The sequence below is a fragment of the Callorhinus ursinus genome, unplaced genomic scaffold (assembly GCF_003265705.2).
Source record: "Callorhinus ursinus isolate GAN/ISIS: 27379988/994484 unplaced genomic scaffold, GSC_fseal_2.0 scaffold60, whole genome shotgun sequence".
NCBI classification, from domain to species: Eukaryota; Metazoa; Chordata; class Mammalia; order Carnivora; family Otariidae; genus Callorhinus; species Callorhinus ursinus.
Genome location: NW_027397122.1, coordinates 6,687,099 through 6,712,302, shown reverse-complemented (window position 1 = coordinate 6,712,302; position 25,204 = coordinate 6,687,099). Strand labels below are relative to the sequence as shown.

Sequence of the window (25,204 nt, the reverse complement as noted above, 5' to 3'; positions counted from 1 at the left end):
CTCTCCCCGGGTCCAGGCCGCTCCCAGTCTCCATGCTGGGGTCCCCCTTGATGTTTTGTCCGTCTCCCCAACCCGGAGAGCCCCCTGCCTGTGCAGGTGCGTGCTGGCGTAGCGGGGGCCTAGGTCTTGCCCATAAGGGGCCGTCACTGTCCCACAGGACCCACATGGCCGGGAACCACCCGGGCCTTGCCCTGGGGGCTCTTCCGTGTGCCCCACGAGCCCCACCCTCATCTGGGGCGGGAGGTGCCCGACCGCAGACCCCGGTCAGAGGCCCAGCACGTGCCTCTGGTGATGGAAGGCACAGAACGAAGTCTGGAAATGCAGCTGAGTCCCGGCTTTGATCCCCATGTGTCACGGACACTTCTGCCCCAAAAAGGGAAACCTGCTCTAACCCAGAGGCCTCAAAGGAACAAAAGAAGGAAAAAGCCACCCTCTGTTTCCTAACCCATAGTAGGCACTTGGGAGGGGACTGATCATGTCTTTGGAAGTTGACATCACATGAATCCAAACATTCCTTTCTCCTGAAAATGCTTGAGTGCTTTGCACAAGCCATTTTTTTTTTAATTTATTTATTTGAGAGAGAGAGAGAGAGAGAGAGAGAGAGCACGAGCAGGGGGAGAGGCAGAAGGAGAGGGAGAAGCAGGATCCCCACGGAGCAGGGAGCCCGATGCGGGACTCAATCCCAGAACCCCAGGATCATGACCTGAGCCGAAGGCAGACACTGAACCAACTGAGCCCCCCAGACCAGCCTCCACAAGCAATTTCTAAACATTTCCTCAAAGCAGGCCGAACAGAACACCAGAGTGACGGAGGCCAATAAGGCCCCTTGGAGGCCAGGATGAGGCCCGCCCTCCACCTCGGCGCCAGGGCCCTCAGAAGCCCTGAGAGGCGCCCCCTCGCATCCAGTGCAGCAGGACCCCGGCCCCCGGAGCCCCCCCGTTCCCAGCGCTGAGATGACCCCCAGGCCCAGCCCTACCTGCACCTTCCCCGGCCCCATGTTCTTCACAGGGGGTGGCTGGCAGGGCTCCCGCACGATGAACAGTTGCTTTCTCAGGGAGGTGGTGCTGACGTCATTGAAGGCAAGAACCTGGACGGTGAACTGTCCTTCCCTGCGAGGGTCACAGCGCACAGGAATGAAGACACCCAGCCCGCCAGGCATCTGCCTCTCCTCCCCCACCCGTGTCATTAGAGGACTCGCTGGCCAGATGGCCCATCCGTGAGAACAGAGGACACCCGGGTCATGAGGTTGGTGTCCACAGGGGCCACCTGCTGCCCAGTTAATACGCCGGCTGCCCGCCCAGTGCAGGGCAAGCCAGATGCCCAGCTCCCAGGCCAATGTCACCTGCTGACGGAGAAACAATCATTCCACTGGGGACACCTCCCGGCGGCCATGGCCTGGCCCCCCTGTGCACCATGGGGTGATGGGCACCCCGGCCCCTCAACTGGGAAGTCTGGGCATGATCTTCCTGCTCTGCTCCCTGAGGCTCAGGACCAGAGCGCCACCCGCTGTCACGGCGCGTCCATAAGGAAGGCAAGTCCCGCTGACCACAGCGCAGCCTGTGGGGTCCCCTCAGGGTCCAGGTGGTTGGGGAGCCCTGGGACACTCCAGAGATGAGGCAGGGGTGCAGAGTGGTGCATGTCCATCCCTGAGCCACAGAGCACATTCCCAGGTCCCGGGCCCAGGTGCCCACCTGAGGGAGCCTACCTGGGCGCCATCACTCAACTCCTTCCTCACGTGAACCCCCACCTCCTATGGAGAAGGCGCACAGTTGAGAGCCAGTGACGGGGCCATTCGGGCATGTCCTCGCACGTGGCGAGGCCACAGTGGCTCTCGAGGAAGTCCTGCGCTGAGGCACATCTGCCGTTTCCCTGCTGCTGCTGGCCATGGGGGCCTCGCTTCTGGGCCCTTCTGTACATGTTACTAGTCCATTACAGCAGCAAGAATGGCACCACGCTAGCCTGAGGCTCAGCTCCATCCAGAGGTCTCCACAGCCTCGGCAACCAGGTGCCCAAGGCTAGGGCTCACCTCCAGCCAGGGAGGAGACTCAGGCTCGGACCTGGCTGGCCTGCCCTTTGTCACCCTCCTGACCTTGACAGTGGCGATCCTGACGTTTGCCCCGGTGGCTTCCCGTGGGCATGCCTGCCTCCCCCAGGCAGGCCCAGCTGTGCTTGGATCTCCATAATGCTTGATTCTAGGTAAACAGCAGGTGCTCAGTAAATGCCGGATGAAAGGACACGGCCCAAGCTCCTCAGGCGGACAGTGAGCCTTTGGCAGTCCTTCCGAGCACCTTCTACCTCTGTCTGCCCTCCACCCTGTGTCCCACAGCCCTGTCCACGTGTCCTGGTGCTCAAAGCGTCCGTTTATCTGTCTCTCTTCAGTATCTGCCAACTGCGTGGACTGCTAGGTCGGCGGAGGAGAACCGGAGCTCACACCCCGCAAAGGCCGTTCCGGCCGCCCCCCGCAGGGCCGTGCCTGGCCTGAGCCGCTCACCTGCTGTAGGTGTGACTAGCAGAGCTGTCCCCGGGGCCCACGGTGCCGTCCCCGAAGTCCCATAGGAAAGTGACGTCGGTGCCAAAGTTGAGTCTGCACTCAAAGGTCACGCTGGCGTTCAGCAGAGCCGAGGAGGGGGACACGAGCCGGTTGGCGACGATTCTCCGCTGCGTCCGGATGCGGCGGGGCTCCGAGGCCACGCTGCCCAGCCCACTGGCAGCCTGCACCGTCACGCGGTACCTGCGGTGCGACCGCCGAGGGGGCGGGAGGGCGGTTGGGAGACAAGAGCAGGTCAGAGGAGAGAGCAGCCCGAAGGGAGAAGGGGGGGGACGAGACAGTTCATCTGCAGGGACCCCCCAGCCCTCATGGCTCCTCACTCTGGGGAGAGGTGGCAGAGACGCCGGACCGCCCCCTTGTCATTACGCAGCCGCCTGCAGAGCGGCAGGGTCACCCTGTGACCCTCGCTTGGATGGGGACTGACTTAGGTGGAGGAGGGGGGATCTGAAGCCAGTTCCAAAGCCCCACGCCCGCCCCTAGTTCAAGTGGGAGGGACTTCGTCATCCTTGAACCTTCCATGTGCATCCCTCCCGTTCACAGGAGCGCTCCGAAATCACTCGAGCGGCAGCTGGGGAATCTGCAGACGAGCTAAGGCCAAATGACTCCCATTTCCTCACCACTGGGGGACGCTGAGTCTTTTATTAATGCTCCTGGACATTGTCTTCACCGGGGGACCTTCTCCAAACAACCACACGAACTCCAGGGGGGTCATTTCCTCGGTAACAGCCAGAAAAGTGATGTAGGCGTCGGTGGCAAACACGGTTCCATTTGTGTAGACAGAGACGGCTGTGAGAGTGGGAGAGACACAGAAGCTTTGGCGCGGAGGGCGGGGGCCGTGCTGGGACGCCAGCATCCTCACCTCCCACACAGTACGGCCGGAGGGAGGGTCCCCAGCCCACATGGAGGGCTGCAGTGGGAACCCGCTGGGCGATTCTGGCCCCAGATCAGAGGCCACACCATAGCTCACAAAATGAGAGCAATCATCCCTGTGAGTTCTCCTCGAAAGAGCACAGGACAGGGCCGGAGGCATGCAGAGGATTCTGCACCGTGACCCACCCCACACCTTCAGGTCGAAGCCTCGACGCATGTGGTTTCTAGAAAGCACTAGAATGAACTGCGGGTCAACACCGAGCTGGTTCAAGGACAAATGCAAATCTCAGCGGAGCTAATCACAGCATCCGGTGCTTTCCAGGGCCCTTGTGACCTCGACGGACCCTAGCAAGCCTGCAATCAGAGTGAAGACGTACGCTGCATGTGATACCCGACCGTGACGCGGCGCCAAGCCTGGCTGCCCCCTGCTCGGCTCTGAGAAGTGAAGGCCACGTTACCCAAGGGACCAGCTGGAAATCGATGTGAGACAACAGTGCCTGAACGGACGACAAAACAAAATGAAACACATGTAAGGGCCTTAAAGTCCATTCCTTTGTCTCACGCCGTAGGTGATCAGTATTTTCCATCTTTTACTTTCCCTCTCTGAATTCCTGCGAGCTCCAAGTTCTGATGCGCGAGACTTGAAGTCAGACAGACCTGCAGAACATGAGCCTTATCCAGAATGTCTCTGACATTTTAAGTGTTTTCTACTCCTGAGACCTGCCCTGCATGGAGTGAGCGTGTTCATCCCTTTGCTGCTGGCCTTGTCTTAGAAGGATCTCCCTGAAGGGCATGCTAAGGGCTGTTTACTGCATGAGGTTCCCAAAGGGGCCCCGGGGCGAGCCTTGGGCTGGTAACCCCTCAGACACACAATGCAAGGTGCCACACATATAGAACATGTGTGTGTGTGTGCGCGCACGCGCGCATTGTGTGCACCAGGAGGGCAACTACCAAACAATCTGCCAGGACCCAGAGGAGGACTGGCATGTCTGGGAAGACTCAGAACAATCCATGTGTCTATATGAGGAAAGGAGGTGGGTCTTTTCTTTCAAAGACTGTTGTCCTGTGTAGGTTTTCCCTTTAGAGGGGGAAAATGCTCATTTATAACAATGATCACGCAGAGTGGGTGTTTCATTCATCTGTGCTTTAGAATTTCTGAAGAATAAATACCCCATGACTGAGAGTGACACCATCCCATGAGCAATACCTGAAGCTTCATTCTGGCGGGAATGCGGTATCAGGCCGCAGGAGGAAGCACACATAGGGATCTGCACGGGAACACCTCGTTTCGCACGCATCTGTGCCGGACCCTCCGATTCTAACTCCTGACACAGAACAACCAGGGACAGGCTAATCCCCCGCCCCCACATGTGTGTTCTAATTTCTTGGGTAGAGAGGCTCTCACAAGGCTAACTGCATGGAAACTGTACAGTCAGTGTGGAGAACAAGTTACAAAGACCTCCAGGTGAGTGAGCACATCTGGACACACACCCACTGGCTTCCCCTTTTCCCCGTTTCTGGGAAACGTAACCCATCCCTCCATCCACTCAGGCTGAGCACTCTGGGATTGTCTTCGACGGGTGCCCATGACCCTTCCTTCCACATGTTGCTGACACTTGGCTGGGGTTCTCCGTTCCCACCCCGCCGGCCCCCGAGCCCAGTGCCTCCCCTACAATATTGAGTGGATGGGGAGTCCCTCGCCGGTGGCTGTCGGGCCTGATGGGAGCGAAGTGCAAGCAGAGCGCCTGGCCCCCCGTGAGCACTCATCCATCCCCAGCGCCCGTGGGGCCAAATCTCTGTGCTTGGAGTTCCTGCCCAGCTGTCAGCCCCACATGCTCTCCCCACACCCGCTGGACCCCTCCCCAAGGCCCATGATGGATCCACCGCCTACCCTAGAACTGCCTTATCCTGCGGTGACACACCCTCCCTCCTGACATGTCCCAGGCCCTGGCCACGCCCTGAGAGGCAGCACCACGTCAAGGCCCTGTGTTTCCGACACAGACCTCGATGCCTTTCGTAGACCGTAAATCCTGAGACCAGGACCTGTAGGACTTCATCTTCACGTGCGCCTCAGAGCACAGTACTGTGCAATCAGTGCATCCTGGACAAGGCGGGGTAAAGGCTGAAGGCGTGTCTGAGCGGAGAAGCAGTTGGACCTGGATGTACCCCCAGCAGAGGCGGGCCTGGGCTTCAGAACCCACTCGTGTCTCTTACCCTTCTGACCTGTCCTGGAGTCAGCAAAGACAAGAAGCTCGTCCCTGTGGATGCTGCTGGAATTCATGAACACAGACACGGTCGCAGGGCCAATCTCCACAAAGTAAGGCCCAAGCTCCTTTTCAGTTCCACAAAACTCGTTGTAGATATGTGCCTTCAGCACATAGACGCCTTCTGGGAAGAGACACAAGAGCAGCCACATGATGAGCTATGAAAAGCACGTGCAACACTGAACATCCGCGCAAGGGCAATGAGGGGTGAGTGCTCTGGGCACGGACCCAGCACAGGTGGCTTTCTCTTGCAGGAGGGGCTGCCTTGTGGCAGGGGACCCGTGCAGGGCACGTGACACACGACAGGGCTCGGCGTGTGCTTTCATGCTCCGCAGTCATGAACGTCTTAATAATTTGCGTTAACCGAGGGTGCTGCATTCTCACATTGCCCTGGGACCCGAGAACGACGCAGTCGAACATATTCACGAGGATGCAAACAGACACCGGCCACCCCGCAGCGAGGCAAAAGAACGCAGCGGTTGTGACGACCACAAACACACACGCACACGCACACGCACTGGCCTTCTGTGAAGGGAGGGGTGGGCCACGAGGCGTGGGGCGGAGCCGGCTGGCAGGCGGGAAACAGAAACCAGAGAGCTGGACAGGAGGGATCTGGAGGGAAGGCGAGAACGGTAAGCAAGACGAAAAGAGCAGAAAGGATTCGGGAAGCAAAGGGACCTAGCACGTGCATGGCCCGTCTTCCATAAAGAAGGCTGAAATGCCAGCACAGATTTTAAAGACATAATTTTTAAAAAAAAAAATCTTTCCTGGGGATGCCTGGGTGGCTCAGTTGGTTAAACATCTGCCTTTGGCTCAGGTCATGATCCCAGGGTCCCAGAAGCCTGCATCTCCTTCTCCCTCCGCCCCCACCCCCCACTCATGCTGTCTCTCTCTCTCAAATAAATAAAATCTTAAACAAAAATCTTTCCTGAAATGAAGGAAAACAAAGCATACTTACATATGGGAAAGGCACACCATGTACCAGAGAGCGTTGACCTGGAATGGCCAGCACCGAGACGTGTTTCCACAAAGTTACGGGACCGCAAATATAAACAATGACTTTGAGCCAAACATCAAGTCATCCAGACAGAGGAAACAGGAAGCTGAGCGTAGAGGCCCCCATAGCACGGCAAGTGTGGAGGGTCATGCGGCTGGCTCCCCAAAGCATGGAGGACTAAGATCCAGCCCCTGCATTTCTGAGTCTGTATGTCTGCGGCCAGAGAATCTGTACTTTATCCTGACATTAGATACGGATGATGTCGGTCCAAAAACCCCACTCAGGCCAGACTGGAGCAGAGAAACACCTCCGTTCCTCGAGAAAAGAATGTGTGACCATGGACGGAAGAGCCAGCAAGTTGTCATTCACATATAACAACCTCGAATATGGAAGAAGTGGGAATTTTATTCCATGAGTCTTCCTAACACATCTATTCCAAAACATGCATCTGATAAAGGCTGCTATCCAAAACATACAAAGGACTCTCAACACTCAACAAATAAGCAAACAGACGGCCTGATTTAAAAAGTGGACGGAGGAGCTCCGGACGGAGACGCGTCACCCAAGGAGACAGTGAGACAGAGTAGCACGTGACAAGACGCTCCGCGTCCCGCGTCAAGGCCGTGCATGCGGGAACCACACCCCTCGAGGACGGTCAGGATCAGCCCCGATGACACCCACTGCTGGCCAGCATGTGGGGTCCCAGGAGTGCTCGCTCACTGCTGGTGGGTTTGCAGAACGGCCCAGCTGTGGGGCGCCTGGCCGGCTCAGTCAGAGGAGCGTGCGACTCTGGATCTCGGGGTCGTGAGTCAGACCCCCACGTTGGGGGCGGAGATGACGTAAATAAATAAATGCATAAACTTAAAAAAAATGGCGCAGCTGCTTTGGGGGACAATTGGGTGGTTTCTTTAAAACTAAATATACCCTTACTCTAGGATCCAGCCATCACAGGGGTGTGGGCCAGACAGGTGCTGGGCTATCTGCTGAGACAGGGTGCTGCCGGGGGGGAGGACACCCCGAATCCTGCCTCAGGCCAGGCCCCCTTCCTCCTTCTCACACGCTCACACACATGCACACACACACACGCATTCCCGGCAGGGATGTGATCACAAGGACCAGACGGAGGGTAAGTGCGGGTGCTGGGGACATGAAGATGCTGGGAGCCAGCACGCCCGCTCTGTCGAGGGGCATGGGGCTATGGCAGCCCCACAACCCACCAGCTGTCATGGTTTCATTCCTAACACTGACCACATTTTAAGTCACAAAGACAACCTTGGCATTTTTTTTTTTAAGCAAAATGGGAGAAAACATCCACTCATCATAATGGGCTGGAACCATGAATTAATAATGAAGCCAGAACACGAGAAAGGCCATACGACAGGTGGCAATTTTAAAACTTGAATAATAAATAATAATGTAGGCATCCAACTCAAAATGGAAATCTAGAACAAAAGCATTGTATAAGAGCAGGAAGTAGGCAGTAAAGATAAAAGCAGAAATTAATAAACTTAGGGGACGAACGTAGTCAATGAAATTCAAAGACTGGTTCCTTTATTTTTTAAGATTTATTTATTTGAGAGAGAGAGAGAGTGAGCATGAGCGGGCAGGGGCACAGGGAGAGGGAGAAGCAGGCTCCCCACTGAGCAGGGAGCCCGATGCGGGGCTCCATCCCAGGACCCTGAGATCATGACCTGACCCGAAGGAAGACGCTCAACTGAATGAGCCGCCCAGGACCCCTGAGTATACAACTCTTGATTTTGGCTCAGGTCGTGGTCTCAGGGCCCTGGGATCAAGCCCCACATTGGGCTCCACACTCAGCACGGAGTCCAATTCAGATTCTCCCTCTCCCTCTGCCCTCCCCCTGCTCATTTGCTCCCTCTGTGTGTCTAAAGTAAATAAAGTCTTTTAAAAATTTAAAATTTAAAAATTTTAAAAATTAAAAAGTCCTTGATAGGACCCCTCTTACACTGTTGGTGGGAATGCAACCTGGTGCAGCCACTCTGGACAACAGTATGGAGTTGCCTCAAAAAATTAAAAATAGAACTACACGATCCAGCAATTGCACTGAGAGGTATTTACCCAAAGGATACAAAAATACTGATTCAAAGTGACACATGCACCCCGATATTTATAGCAGCATTATCAACAATAGCCAAACTATGGGAAAAGCCCAAATGTCCATCGACTGATGCATGGATAAAGAAGATGTGGTTATACATACACAATGGCATATTAGCCATCAAAAAGAATAAAATCTCGCCATTTGCAATGATGTGGATGGAGCAAGAAAGTGTAATGCTGAGCAAAATAATCAGTCAGAGAAAGACAAATACCAGATGATTTCACTCATATGTGGAATTTAAGAAACAAAACAAACAAGCAAAGGGAAAAAAAAAAGAGAGAGAGAGAGACAAACCAAGAAACAGACTCTTGACTCTCGAGAACACACTGCTGGTGACCAGAGGGGAGCTGGGTGGGGGATGGGGAGAGAGGTGATGGGGAGGAAGGAGCGCACCTGTCGTGGTGAGCACCGGGTGATGTAGGCAAGTGCTGAATTGCTATATTGTACACCTGCAGTAATATTACACTGTATGCTAACTAACTAGAATTTAAAATTAAAAAAAAATTTAAAAAAGTCCTGATAAAGGAGGAAAGATGAGAAGCTCCTTTATTTATTTATTTATTTTTTTTTATTTTTATTTTTTCTGGGCCTCGATCAGAAGGACTTGGGCCCAAGATGAGAAGCTCCTCAACATTCGAGAAGCTCTATCAGCCCCCAATCTGGTACCAAGTTTAATGGGCAACACCGAAAGCATCTTGAGACAAAGACGCCCCTGTCATCTGTCCTCAGCCACCTTGTTCTGGAAGGAGCAGCCAAGCTGAGTGAGACAAGGGCAGGACAGGTGTCAGCTTGGAGCTGCAGGGATGGCGTCTACCCGTCTGTAAATACCGTTCATATAACTGACAAACACTAAGGAGTAAGCTTCATGGTAACTACGCACAATGTGATAATTCAGAGCGATAGAGCGGTACAAAATTAATAGTTAATACCAGCAACTCTTCTACATCCAATGACAACTCCCTCGAAAAGAAAATGAAAGAAAAGATCTCATACACCCCAGCACGAAAAATAAAACGTCCTCTGAGAAATGTGCACTTTCCATATGAAGACACCTTTAAATGCTTCCAGAGACCCAAGGAACACTTGGACAGAGAAAGGTATTTTCATGAGAAGAGAGATTCTTGAGCATAAATAGTCTGCAGAAATCAATTCATGAATTTAACGTTATTCGAATAAAAATGCCAATAAGATGTTTTTACATGAACCAGTGGGAGTCTAAAGTCCACGTGGAAAAATGGACAAGTGAAAATAACCAAAATAATTTTAGAAAGGATGAGTAATGAAGGGGAGCCCAGCTGCATGGACAGCAGAACCCAACCCACAAGCAGGGGTGGGGAGGGAGGGCTGGGGGGTGGCTGGCAGAGGCTGGGGGTGGCCAGTGGAGGCTGGCGCTCTCCAGATCCCCGGGGGCAGGGCCAGCAGCACCCAGGGGTGGCCATTCAGAGAAAAATAAAATGCAATCTGCCCCCTCAGACTCGTCATCAGAATGCACACTCCAACGTACTAAATATTCAACTGTGTGGAACAGAATCATACAAACACTGCAAGATACCACGATAGAATTATTTTGCAAACTTGGATTAAGGAAGGGATTTCTCTCTATGACATAAAACCCAGAAACCATATCAGAAAAGAGAAAGTATACTTAAAAATTAAAATTGCTGCATGAAAGGAAAAAAAGCTATAAGCAAAGCCCAAACACAAATGACAAATGAGAAAAACATTCATTGCAGCTTATATCTGATGAAAAGGACTAATTATCATAATTACTAAAAGTGCTCATACAAACAGCATATCAGGTTGAACCACGAAAGTATTCTTCTTCTTGGTAAAATATGGCAAATGTTGGCACTTTCGCAGGATTGAGCCTAGTAAGAGGCAAATTAAAACCGCAGAAAGATACGTTTTCACCTTTTACACTGATGTCTACACTGCTCCGGGGACTATAAGCCAGCCAACCCTTCTTGGGAGCAATTTAGCAACAACCAGCAAATCACAAATGTACCTAACATTTGAGGCAATAATTTCCCTTTTCTATGAAATAGCACATACATGCGTTTAGTGGCTGCACGTTATGTGCAATATTGAAAGATTAGGAAACAATCTCAAGGTCTACCCATGAAAGAATGATGAGACAGATTTGGGGTACTGCACTACTGGACCCCTCTGCACCCACAAGGCACGTGTGGGAAGAGCTCTGGATGCCGACGAGCACATGAGCGAGCACGTGAGCGACAGGGAGCGGGGCTCCGCGTGGTGCACGTGTCTGTGTTCCAGACAGAAAGATCATAGTTGTACTGCACACGCATGAGACATCTCAGAGACAGAGGAGCAGTGTCGCCTGAGAGGAGGCACCCATGACTACATGCCTCCCTATAGGTGGGGGTTTGAACTTCGAGAACGTACCATATTCAAAAAATGATTTAAAAAAATAAAGAGAGCAAACAGTGACAGGATGCCGGTGAGCAGGACAAGGTTGGAATTCACCCGCTCCCACCCCGCAACGTCAGCGCTGGGGGCTTCTCCATGAAGACTGGTTCCAGCACCAAGACGTCTGGAGAAAAATGGTTTTTGTGACTTTGTCTAAATGCAAAGTGTTTGACAATTTAGTGCAGAAGATTAAGCGTGCAACGTTGTGTGTGTGTGTGTGTGTGTACCCAGTGTCAGCGATTCACACCAAAGCTCAGAGCTTTCCCTGTGGAGGGGGTCACGTGGCTCACTAGGTGTGTGACCTCAGGACAAATCCCTGCCCCTTCTGGCCTTCCCATGCTCCTCCAAATGGAGAACAGGGCCGATGGCGGGATTCAGTGAGGAACAGTGTATGGGAGCAGGCAGAGTGCAGGCTCCTGGGCCTTCGTCACCAGAACACGGCAGGCACGGGGCGGGGGGGGGGGGGGGGGGCCGGGGGGGGCCAGGAGGGGGGGGGGCTCCTTTCGGCCCCAGTGTGGCCAGCGCCATCTCTGGGGTCTTGCCATACCTGCACTCCCTGCCTGGGTTCACATCCTGACACGGAGCACCCTACCTTTCCTGAACTGGTGGTAGGCGGTGACCGCCATTCCTCCGGTCACATTGCGGATCGCCACTTGAACCCCAGAGCTGTCCCCGAAATCCATCACCAGACACAGAGCTGCTTGGGAAGCCACCTGGACCTGGAAGCCCAGACTCGGAGGCGCCTGAGCGTCCGCGTCTGGGAAGCCATGGACGGCGGGATCCACTGTGTCAGCAGGAACTTGCACGGAGATGGCTCCAGGGTGACACTGAGCGAGGAGACAGAGCTGCTTGGGACAAGGCCAGGATGCTGAGCCATTGTGGCCGAGGGAGCTGTGGGGAGAGAGGAGGGACAGCTTCAGAGAACACAACAGTCCTACCGGGAAGGACGGAGACCGGAGGGGAGCAAGCTTTGTGGAACCTGATGGCAGGGCTTACTTTCCCTGGCTCCCAAAGTGGGGTCCCGGGCCCAGTGGTGCCAGCATCAGCGGGCACTGGTGAGAAATGCAAGGTACGTGGAGTCAGAAGCCCCGCGTGGGCCCGCAAGCCCGAGGGGACGCTGAGGGCACCTACAATCTGAGAGCCCCTGCTCCGGCTACAACAATCCCAGCCATGATGCAAATGCTCTCCCTCATCGCTGAAGTAAGGGCCCTACAAGGTATGCTCCCTGAAAGTCACTACCTGATAGTTCTGTGAAAACGCCCAACGTGGGCTGGGCACCAGCCTTTCCACCGGCGGCCCTTCCTGCTGCGAGTGCCCTGCCTGTCTACTAGGAACACGCAATCATTCACAGCTCCAGTCTGGATGGGCGTGTGCCCGATCCAAAATACAAAGCCCACCCAGTAACATGGGCTCTTGTGGGGAAAACAGTGGCCAGCTGTGTGGTCCAGGGCGCTGGGGCTGAACTGGCCACAAATGCAACCACCACTAGGTGAACAGGGAGACAGTGAAGTTGCCAGCTCACAGGGCGTGCCTCCAGAATCGGGGTCTAGGGAGGACGCAGGCCTCCCCGCCACCCTCACCCTACCTTCCCGGTAAGGTGGGAAAAGGTGCGGTTGGAGTGTGGGTCTGAACGGACGCAGCCACCCAGATGGGGGCCCCCATCGTAACGGTGGCCGCTGTGACCTCGGTCCCTGGAAGCTGCACCGGGGCCACGTCCTCTGCAGAGCGCTGCCGTCCCGGGGGGCAGGAGGGGATCTGCGTGCTCACGCTGCGGGAGCCCACTGCGGGACAGGTGCACTGGAATTTAAGAGGTGAATGAGTAAGGGGTTGTGACGGGGTCTAGGCTGCCGTCAGTCAGCCTGGTCTCTGCACGGTCAGGAAGCTGGAGAATAAAGGGTCCCCGTGAGGCTGCGGGCTCCCTCATCCAGGTGGGTTAGCTCAGGGTGGCCCCGTGCATTGCAGACGGGGTGCAGGAGAGGGTTCGCACCCGCCAGCACAGTGACCAAGGGCACACTGGCGGCAACCACCGGGAGCCTGGGGAGCCATCGTTGTCCCGAGTTCACGCCGCTCCCGGCAAAGTGACCACAAATGAGCTCCTTTATAGGGGTCAGCTACAAATCAAAGGGGACGGCTGAGCGGGGATGCTCTTGCAGACATCAAAAATGCGGTGCACATTTTCTGTTAGTGAGGATCCAATTCATATTACACTTTCAAACCGGCTGAGCAGCGTCCAAAGGACTAGCAGCTGGAAATACGGCTCACCCCCAAGCCCCAGGGCCGCCTGACCCACCAGCAGCTTACTGGAGATGTTCCCCCACGTCAGGCAGACACACCCACCTGGAGAAGACCACAGAAGTCACCACTGGCTTTCCCAGCCGCACACATCTGTCGGCCACAGGGGCCACTGCTGCCCCAGAAGCTCGCCATTGTCACGGAAGGTCCCCGGGAGTTTCTAGATACGAAGGGGAAAAGGCAGAGACAGGAAGGCTGGCTGTGCTTTGCTCACTCATGTGGCCATGAGACCACGGGAGGGCTCTCTGTGACCCACACCTGCTCATCGGTGGCCGGGGTGACACCGGGGTGTCTGCAGGTAGAAGCTGAACGCACAAAGGCTGCGCCAGTGTTCTGGAAAGGAGTGTCACTGAGGAGAAGCATATTTAAAGCCATTTACTAACATCTGTCCCCAGCTGGGACCCTGCCTCAGATGGCTCACCCGAAGGGCAGTCACTGTCCTAACGTGCTCTGCCATCCAGGGGTGGCTGCCTGGGCTCGGGTCACAGGGAGCTGTCCCCTGAGGCAGAGCCAGGCCTCTGCAGGATTCACCTGTGACTCAGGGCTGCTCCCGTGCATGGCGGCAGCTCACCGAGTCTGGTGCCCTCCAAGGTACTGGGAATGGGATGCAAGGGGCATGACCACAGCCAGCAAGGACGAGGACCTCTTAAGAGGGTCTCCTTCGTGTCCCATGTTACAGGACCCCGTTTACCTTGACCCGTGGGCCCTACAGGAGGGATGTGCTGAGGCTGGTCAGGGCCAGGGCACTCAGACACGGACGCCGCCCCCTCCTCTGCTACAGGGCTGGGTCCTTGTCCTGGGGCCGGTGAAGCTGAACATCTCCGGCCCAGGCTGTCCTAACGCTGGGCAGGAAGTATCTGGGCTCTGGGCGCCCAGCTTCCAGCCATGGTAATGGGGAAGGGGCACAGACTTCAGATCACAGCACAACCGCCACAGGTCCTGGGAGCCCTCCCTGTGCACACCAGGGTCACCCGTTCTCTCCATCCAGGGGCTCTGCAGCCAGTCAAGCTAGCCGTCCTCCCGCGACACAGTTCCTAGTCCGCTTGTCCTGGCTGCTGGCTTCCTACCCATTCCCATACCCTGTTAGCTGTTAATGCACTGATGTTCCTTAAAACCCCGCAGGTCTCCGCTGAGCTCGCACAGCCTCCCGTAGACAGAGAGGGAGCGCCTCCCCAGAGTGCTGCTCTGCTCAGACCTGTTTCCAGAGTTTTCTGGGAGGAAGGCCCCCTCCCCCATGCGTGCGCGGCTGAGACTAGCTGCCCAGCACCCGCTTTGTGCAGCGGAGGGCCAAGGATGCCCGCGGCCTGCTGAGAGCCTGGTGGCGCATGAGGGCATGGATTCCAACCGGGGGTTTCTCTCTAGCAGAACACATGTACTTACACACTGGTTAAGTTCCAAAATTGCCTCGCAACAATGAACCCCGAAGTTCCTCACTGCAGAAAGAGTGAGTCTTCAGCTAGGGCCCCAGACGATGCATCAGTCCGCCCAGTGACTTGTACCAGCAAGGGGACAGCCAGCCGAATGGGCCGGAGCTACCACACCTGCAAGGCAGATGCCCGGACGGTCCCTCCCAGGGGAGGAAGGCTATGGTCGGCACAGAGGACTCCAGACACCACAGCCCTGGGCCACGCGCCCAGGGGCACGGCTCACAGACCACCTGGCAGGCCCCACTCGCCCCAGGACTGCAGCCAGCAGTGACAGGGGCTGGCGGAGCCGGACAAGGACAGGTGTGGGGAGCAGGGGCCCTCGTCAGTGTTATTTTTCTGGGTTTTCCCACAGTGGCTGACCTGCCGTGTCCCCATAGTCACCAGTTGGACCAGGCCTGGGTCCCCCGCCGTGTGTGTGCTCTGTGAGGGTGGGCCTCCACCTGCCCCCTCCAATCTGCTCTCTGCAGTGTTAGGGCAGCGGCTAAGGCCCGGCGGGGCGACGCAGGGACACAAAAGGCCATGTGCATCCGCTCTGTGCGTGACAAGTCAGAGTCACACATAAACCTGGCCTCCCTGCGGAAGCCTGCGGGCCCGCAGCTGCAGAGCTGAAACCTCTCGCACGCCCACACCTCCTCCCCTGCCCGCCCTCCCTGGCCTCCCCCACTCCAGTAGCAGTGGGGTAGGCTGCCTCGGGTCCCCGCCCTGCTGGGGGCTTATACTCGCACCCAAGGGACACCAGCCACTCCTGAGAGAGGCTTCAAGGGCCATCAAGAGGTGCTACTGTTGATGTGCATCCAGCTCGCCTTCAGCCAGATCCCGGAAGGAAGAGGCCATGGGTGCAGGGCCTCGTCTGGGCACAGAGGACACAGAAAGGAACCTTTGTCACCAGGCAAAGCCCCCACCGGAATAGAGCGGCTTGTCCCAGCAGCACTGCTCTCAGGGGTGGCTAGTACCTGTCCCTACAATTTACCCACTTTCCCCAAACGGGCCACGTGCCCCGCTTTGCTGGGATGACTCCTTTCCCTGGTTCCACCTAATGGACCTCCAGCTCACTCCTCAAGCTCAGTCCCCAGCCCCAGGCCTTCCCGACCCCGTGGACACAGCCGACACCCCCCGTGCATCTCCGTCGAGTCCGGAGGGTCCCACATTGCCCTATTTGCTGTTTGGGTTACGCTTCCCTCCTGCACTGGATTTAGGGTCCCCCAGTGGAGGACAAGATCTTATTAGTCTCCGCTCTAACCCAAACCCTGCCTCTAGGGTGGGCCTCAATAGTGATGGCGTTTGGTGGAGGAGGAATGGTGCAAATAAATGGAGAGCAGGTGCACTGAGGTCCATGGGGAGACCTGGGGAACACGGCTGTTACAGCAGCCTGGCGGGTAGGCCACCCGGGGCGGCGGGCGGGGGGGCTGGCAGCAGCGAACATGGTGGAAATGTGCTAATCACCAGGAAGGACAAAGAAATGTCTGTATCTGGGCACCCGGTGTTTCCTTTAGGAAAGATCACGTCTGTTTTCTGTATGCGTCAATGTTTAATTTTCATTAGGGTGAGTGAAACCATAGATTTCAGGACTACCGTGAGGCAGAATCCAAGAGCAGGCCACGTGTTTTTAGAAGTATGCTTACTTCCAATTTTTGATGGCCCAGTGCTACTTTCTTACTGTGGCAAAAAAAATAATAACATAAAATCGACTGTCCTTCTCATTTTGAAATGTACACTTCATCAGTGCTTGGTACCTTCCTGGTGTTGTGAAACATACCCCAAGGATTTTTCATCCTAAACATCCTGCGGACCCTCCACCCTGCACCCACTGAACACCGGGTCCTCGGTCCCCGCCCTCCACCCTGGCACCCACGACCCATCCTCCGTCTCTAGGAACTTGGCTGCTCCAGGGGCCTCATGCACATGGAATCCTGCAATATCCATCCTTCCGTGACTGGCTTGTTCCACTTAGCGCCCCGGGCTCAGGCTCCCTCTGATGCCACTGTTTTCAAGTTTACCCGTGTCACACCCGCAAGAAGACTAGTCACCCATTCTTCCTTCCACCAAGATCGGTGTTCTGTGCACTCTGCAACCCCCCACACCCCAGACGGCGCTCCAGAGCTCACCCTGGCCTGGGCAGGTCCTTGCACGCCTGTGTGCCTGTGCAGAGCAGATCTCCACTAGGGCTCGCAGACATACCTGTCGGCACGGTCACCCCAATCCGAAGCAGCCCACGTCCTCTTGCTGACAACACTTAACACTGCTCTGCTGGTTGTTTTCAAAACGTTCTGGGAGGGGGACAAAGAGTAGTAACTTGAGAGCTGCTTATAAGAACCCAGTGAATTTGGGAAAGTAACACTATTTCACTCAAGGACAGCAGCCGGACCTGCTGGGCTGTAGCGAACAGGCAGAGAACAAAGCAGGCTAGCCCTCTGTCCTCCCAGAGCCCATGGTCTCGGGGTCATGGGGAGCCAGCTGGAGAGCAGGAGAGCTGTGGACACCAGGAGGGTAGGGGTTCCCGGGGGAGGCGAGGACGTCCGATGGGGTCTTCAAACCTGGGACTCTGCATGTCCTTCTGAATGAGACAGGGGTGTGGGCACCCGAGTGGCATAATCTGACCCATGGCCTGGCCGCCATATTGAAATAGGATGTGGGAGACAAGAATCCCAAGGGAAATATTCTGAATTGGCTCTCAATTTAGACACTGCGTCGGCCCTAGAGACCCGAGGGGCTCTGTTTCCAGGGCTGATATGGGTAAGGCAGCACCACTGGGTACCCCTGATGGAATCCTTACAAGAGGCAGGGCGCTGTAGGACATTTGTGTCAAACTAACCAGCACAGATCTCCTTGATTTACGGTGGGGCTGCATCCAGATGAACCCATCGTAAGTTAAAAATACTGTTAAGTGGAAAATGCATTTGACACACCCAACCTCCTGAACATCAGAGCTTAGCCTGGCCCGCCTTCAATGTGCTCAGAACACTTCATGAGCCTACATTGGGCAAAGTCCTAGAATACAAAGCTTATTTTATAATAAGCGGTTGACTCCTGTAACTGACTGAATGCTGTACTGAAGGCGAGGAAAAGAGCGGCTCTGTGGGAGCAGAGGGTTGTCAGGGCATTGGTTGTTGACCCTTGGGACCGGGCACCTGCTGGGGAGCCACCCAGCATCCCAGAGAGGATGTACCGCACGTCGCCCGCCCGGGAAGAGATCCCATTCAAAATTCCAAGTATGGTTTCTACTGTTTTCATAACACCATAAGGTCGAAAAATCCTAAGATGAGCCATCATTAAGTCCAGGACCGTCTGTATAACGAGAGTGGCTGGCTACTCCTAACCACGCTGGACAAAGCAGGGAGAGAAAGAGTAAGCTCAGAGATTCGAACTCCCAGCTCGAGCTGCGTATGGATCTATGTTGGCCCCCAAGAAATCCCTACCTCCTGTAGCCACTGGGCTGACTCCCGAAAATCGCCCCAGAGCCTCATCCCTGGGGCTCATTCACCAGAGACAATGCCAGCCGCACCAGAATTTGGAAAAGGCACAACCCTCCCCACCCAGCCTCTCTGGGGCCGTGACCCTGCCAACACCCTGACTTCGGCCCCAGAAAACCGATGAGACAGAACACATTTCTGTTGCGGGAAGCCACCCAGTTTGTGGAGATTTGTCCCGGCGGCCCTGGGAAGCCCGTGCAGAAGACTGGCCCCGATGAGGGGGGCCACACCAGGGGGGTGGTCTAGCAGGTGGGGAGGAGGGCCTGGGCTGGGACACCGGAGGAGCAGAAGCGAGGGCGGGCGGGACGGGCTGCTGGGGCGGAAGCAGGACAGAGCAGGAGGAAGAGCGGAGGGACGAGGCCAAGGGCTTGGGAGGGTGCAGGCGGGGCGCCTGGAGGGGACCAGGCTGTGATGCTGTCACTGGCCTCCCCAGGCCCCACAGGAGCGGCTTCCCGAGACAAAAATCCACAATTCCTGAGCCAAACAGCGGGGAGGAGCCAGGGGAGCGGGGAGGGGCCGTTAGAGCTTTCGGGGCTTGCCACCTCGTGTCCCACACTCACAGAGCCCCCAGCCCCCCGAGCAGTGCCCCCCCATCCTTGGACTGAGGGCCCAAGCTTCAACTAGAGCTTGACATGATTTTTAGCACAAGTGGTTTTAGCCAATAACCGGGGACCCATCCCACGGAACTGTCCACACGCGCCCTCTACCTGCTCTGAGTGCAGGCCAGATGCTCTGCTCCCCAGAGGGAGAAAACCTCCAGCTGTTGAGAAGGTGGAATTTGGGGAGGGGGGAGTGTGCAGTGCATATGCTGAGACTCAGGCTTTCTATTGGGGAAAACCACCACAGGACAGCTCTCCAGGGAAGGGCCCAGGTTGTTCAAGAGTTCCCAAGGAGGACCTCAGAAAAACGTATCTAGGGAGATACAAAGGTGTAAAAGAATCCCTACGAGGTTCAATGCTGCATTTATACCCATTTTCTATTTACAGCACCCATCAAATTATGCCCACAGAGCACAAAATAAATCAGCAAGTGCAACTTTAAACACTGTTTGCCTTTGAAAGGCTTGAGATGTCTAGGAACCTTCTGGTGGTCCGCAGGGTGGCATCCCACCACAGTTCACACGAGAAGGCCCAACTGTGCACCTCTCTCCAAAGTGAACGCCTCAGCAGTAACTTACATGCTGTGTTCTCCCCGGGACAGGAAGGGTGCTCTGAGCAGGAATAGAGTTGTGTTGAAACAGTTGTGCTAATGGTAAACTTGACAAATTGAAGGAACAACAGATAACCAGGTGGGGATGCCTCTGGGCTGGTAGGGCTGGCAAGCAAGATGGTACCACACTGGGAAGGCCAATGGGCCACCCTCCTCCCACGACCCCGAGGACCCCCCCACACCTGAGTCACAGGCCCCCTGAGGCTGTGGGAGGCAGGACTGACCATCATACAAATGTTACTAAAAGCCCCAAATATTTTATTTGGCATTAATGAAAACATAATTCCAATCAGGGGGCCCCAAGCTTTAACGGGAAGCAGTTTTTAGAAGAACAAGACATCCTGAGAACAGAAAGTGCTAAGCTAGCCCTTACTGTTCTGTCCTGAAGACAAGGAGACAGGGTGTATGCCTTCCCCTCCTGAAAAACCCAGGATTTGCCAGGAGTCAGGATGGGGTGAGGACCCGGCTCATCCACCCAGTGCGTCCAGTCTTGTCATTCTAAACTCAAGATGTATTTACCAAAAATCATGCCCGATCTGCCACGTGAACTACAGAAGTGGGTTTTATAACCTTAACTGCCCATAACATGCACTTGGGGTAAGAAACTGTATTGACTCATTTGTGTTTGTTCTAGAAAATCAAATACGCTCATCAACTTTTTATGTAACATTTAACCTACAAACTATGATCTTTTACGGTTCCCAGACCCAATTCCAGAGTGGGGGGTGGGGTCCCCCCACAACACCAAGCGATTCTCAGATACCAGTAAGAATTCAACTCACTTCTGGCACCTTCTACCCGAGACAGCGTCAGACCCCACAGGTGATGGGCTCGGTCCCCGACGCTGCCCCCGACACATTCAGGCGCCAGCCAGGAGGCCCAGGCTGTCATCTCTGCTTTACCTGCTTACAGATGGCAGGTTCCAACACCCTCCTCCTTAGGTTCTTTTCATTCGCTAGAGCAGCTCACAGAACTCAGGGAAACCACTGGTCGTGTTTACCAGTAAAGGATACAATAAAGGATGCGAATCTACAGCCAAATGGAAAAGGAAGGGGGGGGCATGGGGCTCCCAGGCCCCGGGAGGGCCCACTGTCCCCAGTCTCCACGTGCTCACCAACCTGGAAGCTCTGTGATCCCGTCCTCAGGGGTTTTTAGGGAGTCAGAGGTGGGAGCTGGGGGTGGGACTGGGAGTTTCAACCCAAGATTCACAGGGCTGGTTCCCCTGGCAACCAGCCCTCCCAGCCCTGGGGAGGGGCCTAAAGTCTGCATTAACATAACACAAAACACCCTCTGGCCCTTTGCTACCCAGGAGTCCAAGGGTCTGGGGAGCAGGGAGCCCGAAGCCATGGACAAAGACCACATCCATATGAGAAATATAGTTTGGTCCTCTGGATGACCAAATCTGTATTTCTTCTAAATCCCGATATGGCATGTGACTGTTACCTAATTGGGGTGTAATCGACCCCACCAAGAGGAGACACCCGACATAACCTCCTGAAGTTAGAAAGACCTATCCGTTCTTCCCAGGGAGCAGAAGCATTTTACAAGCTGATACAGAGTCTCAAGTTTGCATGAAGCGATGCTACAAAAAGGCCTCATCATCAAACCCGCCCAGGGCCCTGGTATGCAGCTCCCTGTGGTCACCACTTGAAGCTGGGGCTCCAGGGAGCAGGGCCCTGAGGGCTCGTGCGGGCGCGGGTGAGCTCAGGCTCAAAGACAACCGCGGAAACCCCAAAGGCACAGGCAGGTGAAAACCCCCCTTTGAACTTTCCCAAAGTGGCAGGTAAGCCTGGAAGAGTTCCCAACGGAAACGGGGTGGACTGAGATACGGTTAATTTTCAGACACAAATGCCCTTAGAGGTACTGTGTGCACGACTGCGGGCCCCATGACCAGTACTGGGGAACCCTGTGGGCAATACTGAGGACACCCATGATGAGTACTGGGGACCCCCCCCAATGGGAAATACTGGAGATCCTCATGACAAGTACTGGGAACCCCCACCAGGAGCACTGCGGGCCCCATGTGAGGAGCATTGGGGGCCCCCACTAGGAGCACTGGAAGCTGAGCTGCAGGATAATCTCTGCCAACTGGCCCCTTCACGTCAGGACAAGAAACGCACGATCTGGGCTGACTGCGCCATCCACTCACAGTCTGAGCTTGTCCTTAGCAGAAGAGGGTCACGCACGCACGGGCAGCTCTGTTCTGGGCCACCGCGCACTATTCACCCACCACAGCGTGCTCAGACACTGCCTCACACCCGGGAGACCGCCTGTGCCGCCCTCCACCGCCCCACCTCCGGCAGCCGTTCCAATGGCCATGCACAGATGCATTTGCTCCTACATCCAGCTAGTCCAGCCTTAGTAAGGGGACACACATGCGGTTTCTGGAAGCAAAGCCCGAGGTCCCCACGTACGGAGGTGGCTGGCTCTCAGGAATACCTCGTCCCAGGACACCAGCGGGGGTGGATGCTCCAGTCCTGCGTCTTCTTTCCCACGTGTCAGTGGACCCGGAGGACGGCTCACCTTCTCAGTGCTCCTAAAAGGTGCGGGATTAGCGCAGACCTCTAGAGAAAAAGGAAAAACCAGGTCTTAAGACCGCAATGTGCAGGCAGGAGAGGGCGCATCCTGCATGCCGTGAGCAGAAGTCACACTCGGGTTAATGCCACCTGCCTTCCCGTGGGTCATGGAGTCGGGTGCCTGTGGGATCTGCCTCTGAGTGGGGGCCGTGTCCACGTGTGGTGCCTCTTCTGTTTCTAACTCACTAATACAGTGTCTCAGAGGTAAGCCAACGTCAGGCAAGGTCAGGGAGCTCCCACGCCAGAGCCCACGCTCACGACCGCACCCAGAGGGCTGTCCCTCTCTCCTCCAGGGCTCAAGGCTTCCAAATCAGGGAAATGGTCACAAAACGGAGGGAGCCACAGTCCCAAAGACCAGGCGGGGATTTGCTGGGCCAACATGAAGACCAGTAAGACGCCCCAAAGTTTAAGAGCCAGGATGCTCCCACGGGAGGGTTCTGGATGTGCACTGCCCAGCTCCTGGGTCCATCCAGGCCAGGATCCACCTGCCGGGAGCACATGGAGCGTTAGAAAGAAGGTCACAGGCCACAAATGGAACCACTCAGGCCAAGTCAGCAAACCAGGGCTTCATATGTAACCTAACTGCACCTCTAGCCTCCCCCAAAAGCCGTCTTAACAGTCAGTCAGGAATTTCCGGGTCAGCATCAGTGGTGTCACGTGGCCCCCTCCACTCCCCAAAGGAAGATGAGGTAATCCACCTAACAAGACCCCCTGCCCTTCCCCTAAGGGAAGGTCACCTTGCCTGGAACAATCCTCGCTTGTCTTTTGCTAATAATTTCCTTGTCACACCATCCTTCCTATAAAAATCTCCCATTTTGCACTATTCCTGAGAGCATATCTTCTCTTGCTAGATGGGATGTTGCCAGAGTCATGAATTGCTTAACAAAGCCAATTAGATCTTCCCACTCACTCGGTGAAACTTCTTTTTTAAGCCATCTCTACGCCCAACACAGGGCTCAAACTCGTGACCCCGAGATCAAGAGTCACACGCTCCACCGACGGAGCCAGCCAGGCACCCTGGAATTTTGATTTTTAACCCAAGAATTGCACACGGCTTAAAACCACTGAAGTTGATGCCAGGTTCAAGGGTGTTTGCGAGACCATTTTTCTCTAGTCCTGCAGATGCTTGGAAACGTCCACAATCAAAAGCTAAAGGAAGTATTTCTACGGAGCCCTGGCCCATCGCAGAGCCTGGGACCCTTTATCTGGAGACACGCAGCCCCCAGAGCAGGTCCCCAGAGCAGGACCGGGATGTCAGGTGGAAAGGAGGGGGTGCTCTGGGTTGGCTTCCCTCTGGGCTCCTCCAACACCCAGCCCCTGGCTAACATCAGCCGCATCACCACTGGAGGCAGGAAGCCAAGCCGTGGGTGCTGACACCTTGCCACCAGAGCCCACCACCCCCAGCGCCGTTCCCAGCACTGCCCAGGCAGTAACACTGGCCTTCAACCTCCCCGGCCTTCCAGGATGACATCCAGTCCAATTTAAATATTTTGAGTCAACACCACTATTACTATCAAGACTCCAGTGGATTCGTACCTCAGGCTAATAAAGGCGACCCAAATTAACCTATAGCCATATTCCTGAGGCTTCTTTAAAAATTCGCTGAGTGAGGGGGGCCTGGGTGGCTCAGTTGTTAAGCGTCTGCCTTCAGCTCAGGTCATGATCCCAGGGTCCTGGGATCGAGCCTCGCATCGGGCTCCCTGCTCAGCGGGAAGCCTGCTTCTCCCTCTCCCTCTCCCCTTGCTTGTGTTCCCTCTCTCACTGTCTCTGTTATATAAATAAATAAATAAAAAATCCATTCCCCACGATCTACACATAAGAATCACGAGGGTTAGTTTCGTGATGGGTTCAGTCCGGATGCCAGAACACTGCTCCTGCCAACACACACACACCATGTACATCCACCCTGCTGGTATTTAAAGGTCCTCACGTCTGCCAAGGGCATGGCCCAAGTGGAGAACTCAAATATTCCTTTGACCTAAAGTAACACTGGAAATTTAGTTTCAAGCAACCATTTAAGATTTTTATTTTGGAAGATTAATAATGGAAATATTGTCCTGTGTTAGCACGGGGGAAACCCCAGCACTGTGGCCATGAAGCATCCCACCCCCCCCCAACCTGGGCACCCCCATCACGTGGCTCCACTGGGTCCCCCCACAGACTCAGTGGTTCTCACGGTGCAGCCCCTGGACCAGCAGCAGCCCCCTCCCAGAACCCCGGAGGCAGAATGTCTGGGGCAAGCCCCATAATCTGGTTTCAATGAGCCCCCCAGTGAGTCTGATGCCCTTGAGGTTGGAGATCCCAGGAGAGGTGGGTAAGGAAGGGTCTGGGTCCAGACAGGAGTTCTGAAGCCCAAAGCATCCCTGACTGGCAAGCTCGGGCAAGCAGCCTAGTGTCTTCTATTCCATACTGCCTCACCGGAAATGGGGCTAGGACGGCCCCTCCCCGGAGGTGCGGGCTGGAGTGGACTCAGGGCTGCGGCCTTCGCTGGGGTCCCCGCACAAGGATCCCCAGTCAGCGGCTCTGGCCCCAGCACCCCTTCCCAGGCCCTTACCGATTGGCACTCCATCAGAGGCTCTCCGGGGCGCGGCGCCGTGGGACGGCCCGAAGCAGGCGGCCCGGACGCACCTAACGGGGTGGGAACAAACGAAGGGTGCTGCATTCAGTAACAGTTTTATTCACAGACAGCCTGTGCCCCCCTTCCATCCATATCTGTACTTTGTGCCTAAACGAACGAAGGACGCAATTGGCTGCCCACGGATGGCAAGTTCTTTCTACGGTTTTTTGACAGTGTTTTCCAAGTGTGGGGCCTGGTCTCAAACGGTGACTTCAAACAGCCTCTCAAGCGCCTGGGGGCTCAGTCGGTGAAGCATCTAGCTTCGGCTCAGGTCATGATCCCAGGGTCCTGGGATGGAGTCCCGCATCGGGCTCCCTGCTCCGCGGGGGAGTCTGCCGCTCCCTCTGCCCCCCCCCCCCCCCCCCCCCCCCCCCCCCCCCCC

At 55.5% G+C, this 25,204-nt stretch overlaps 1 protein-coding gene across 1 annotated transcript in view; it reads right to left on the bottom strand.

Moving 5' to 3' along the window:
* Window positions 1-25,204, bottom strand: part of PKD1L1 (polycystin 1 like 1, transient receptor potential channel interacting) — a 119,265-nt gene that overhangs the window by 87,962 nt on the left and 6,099 nt on the right. Inside the window, exons 4-13 of the mRNA XM_073885040.1 lie at window positions 22,069-22,193; window positions 17,129-17,217; window positions 13,569-13,683; window positions 12,817-13,028; window positions 11,824-12,122; window positions 5,633-5,806; window positions 3,796-3,915; window positions 3,166-3,334; window positions 2,492-2,731; window positions 977-1,109 (exon numbers count right to left, since the gene is read on the bottom strand). Of these exons, the coding sequence (XP_073741141.1) occupies window positions 977-1,109; window positions 2,492-2,731; window positions 3,166-3,334; window positions 3,796-3,915; window positions 5,633-5,806; window positions 11,824-12,122; window positions 12,817-13,028; window positions 13,569-13,683; window positions 17,129-17,217; window positions 22,069-22,193 (1,676 nt within the window). The remainder of the gene's footprint in view (window positions 1-976; window positions 1,110-2,491; window positions 2,732-3,165; window positions 3,335-3,795; window positions 3,916-5,632; window positions 5,807-11,823; window positions 12,123-12,816; window positions 13,029-13,568; window positions 13,684-17,128; window positions 17,218-22,068; window positions 22,194-25,204) is intronic.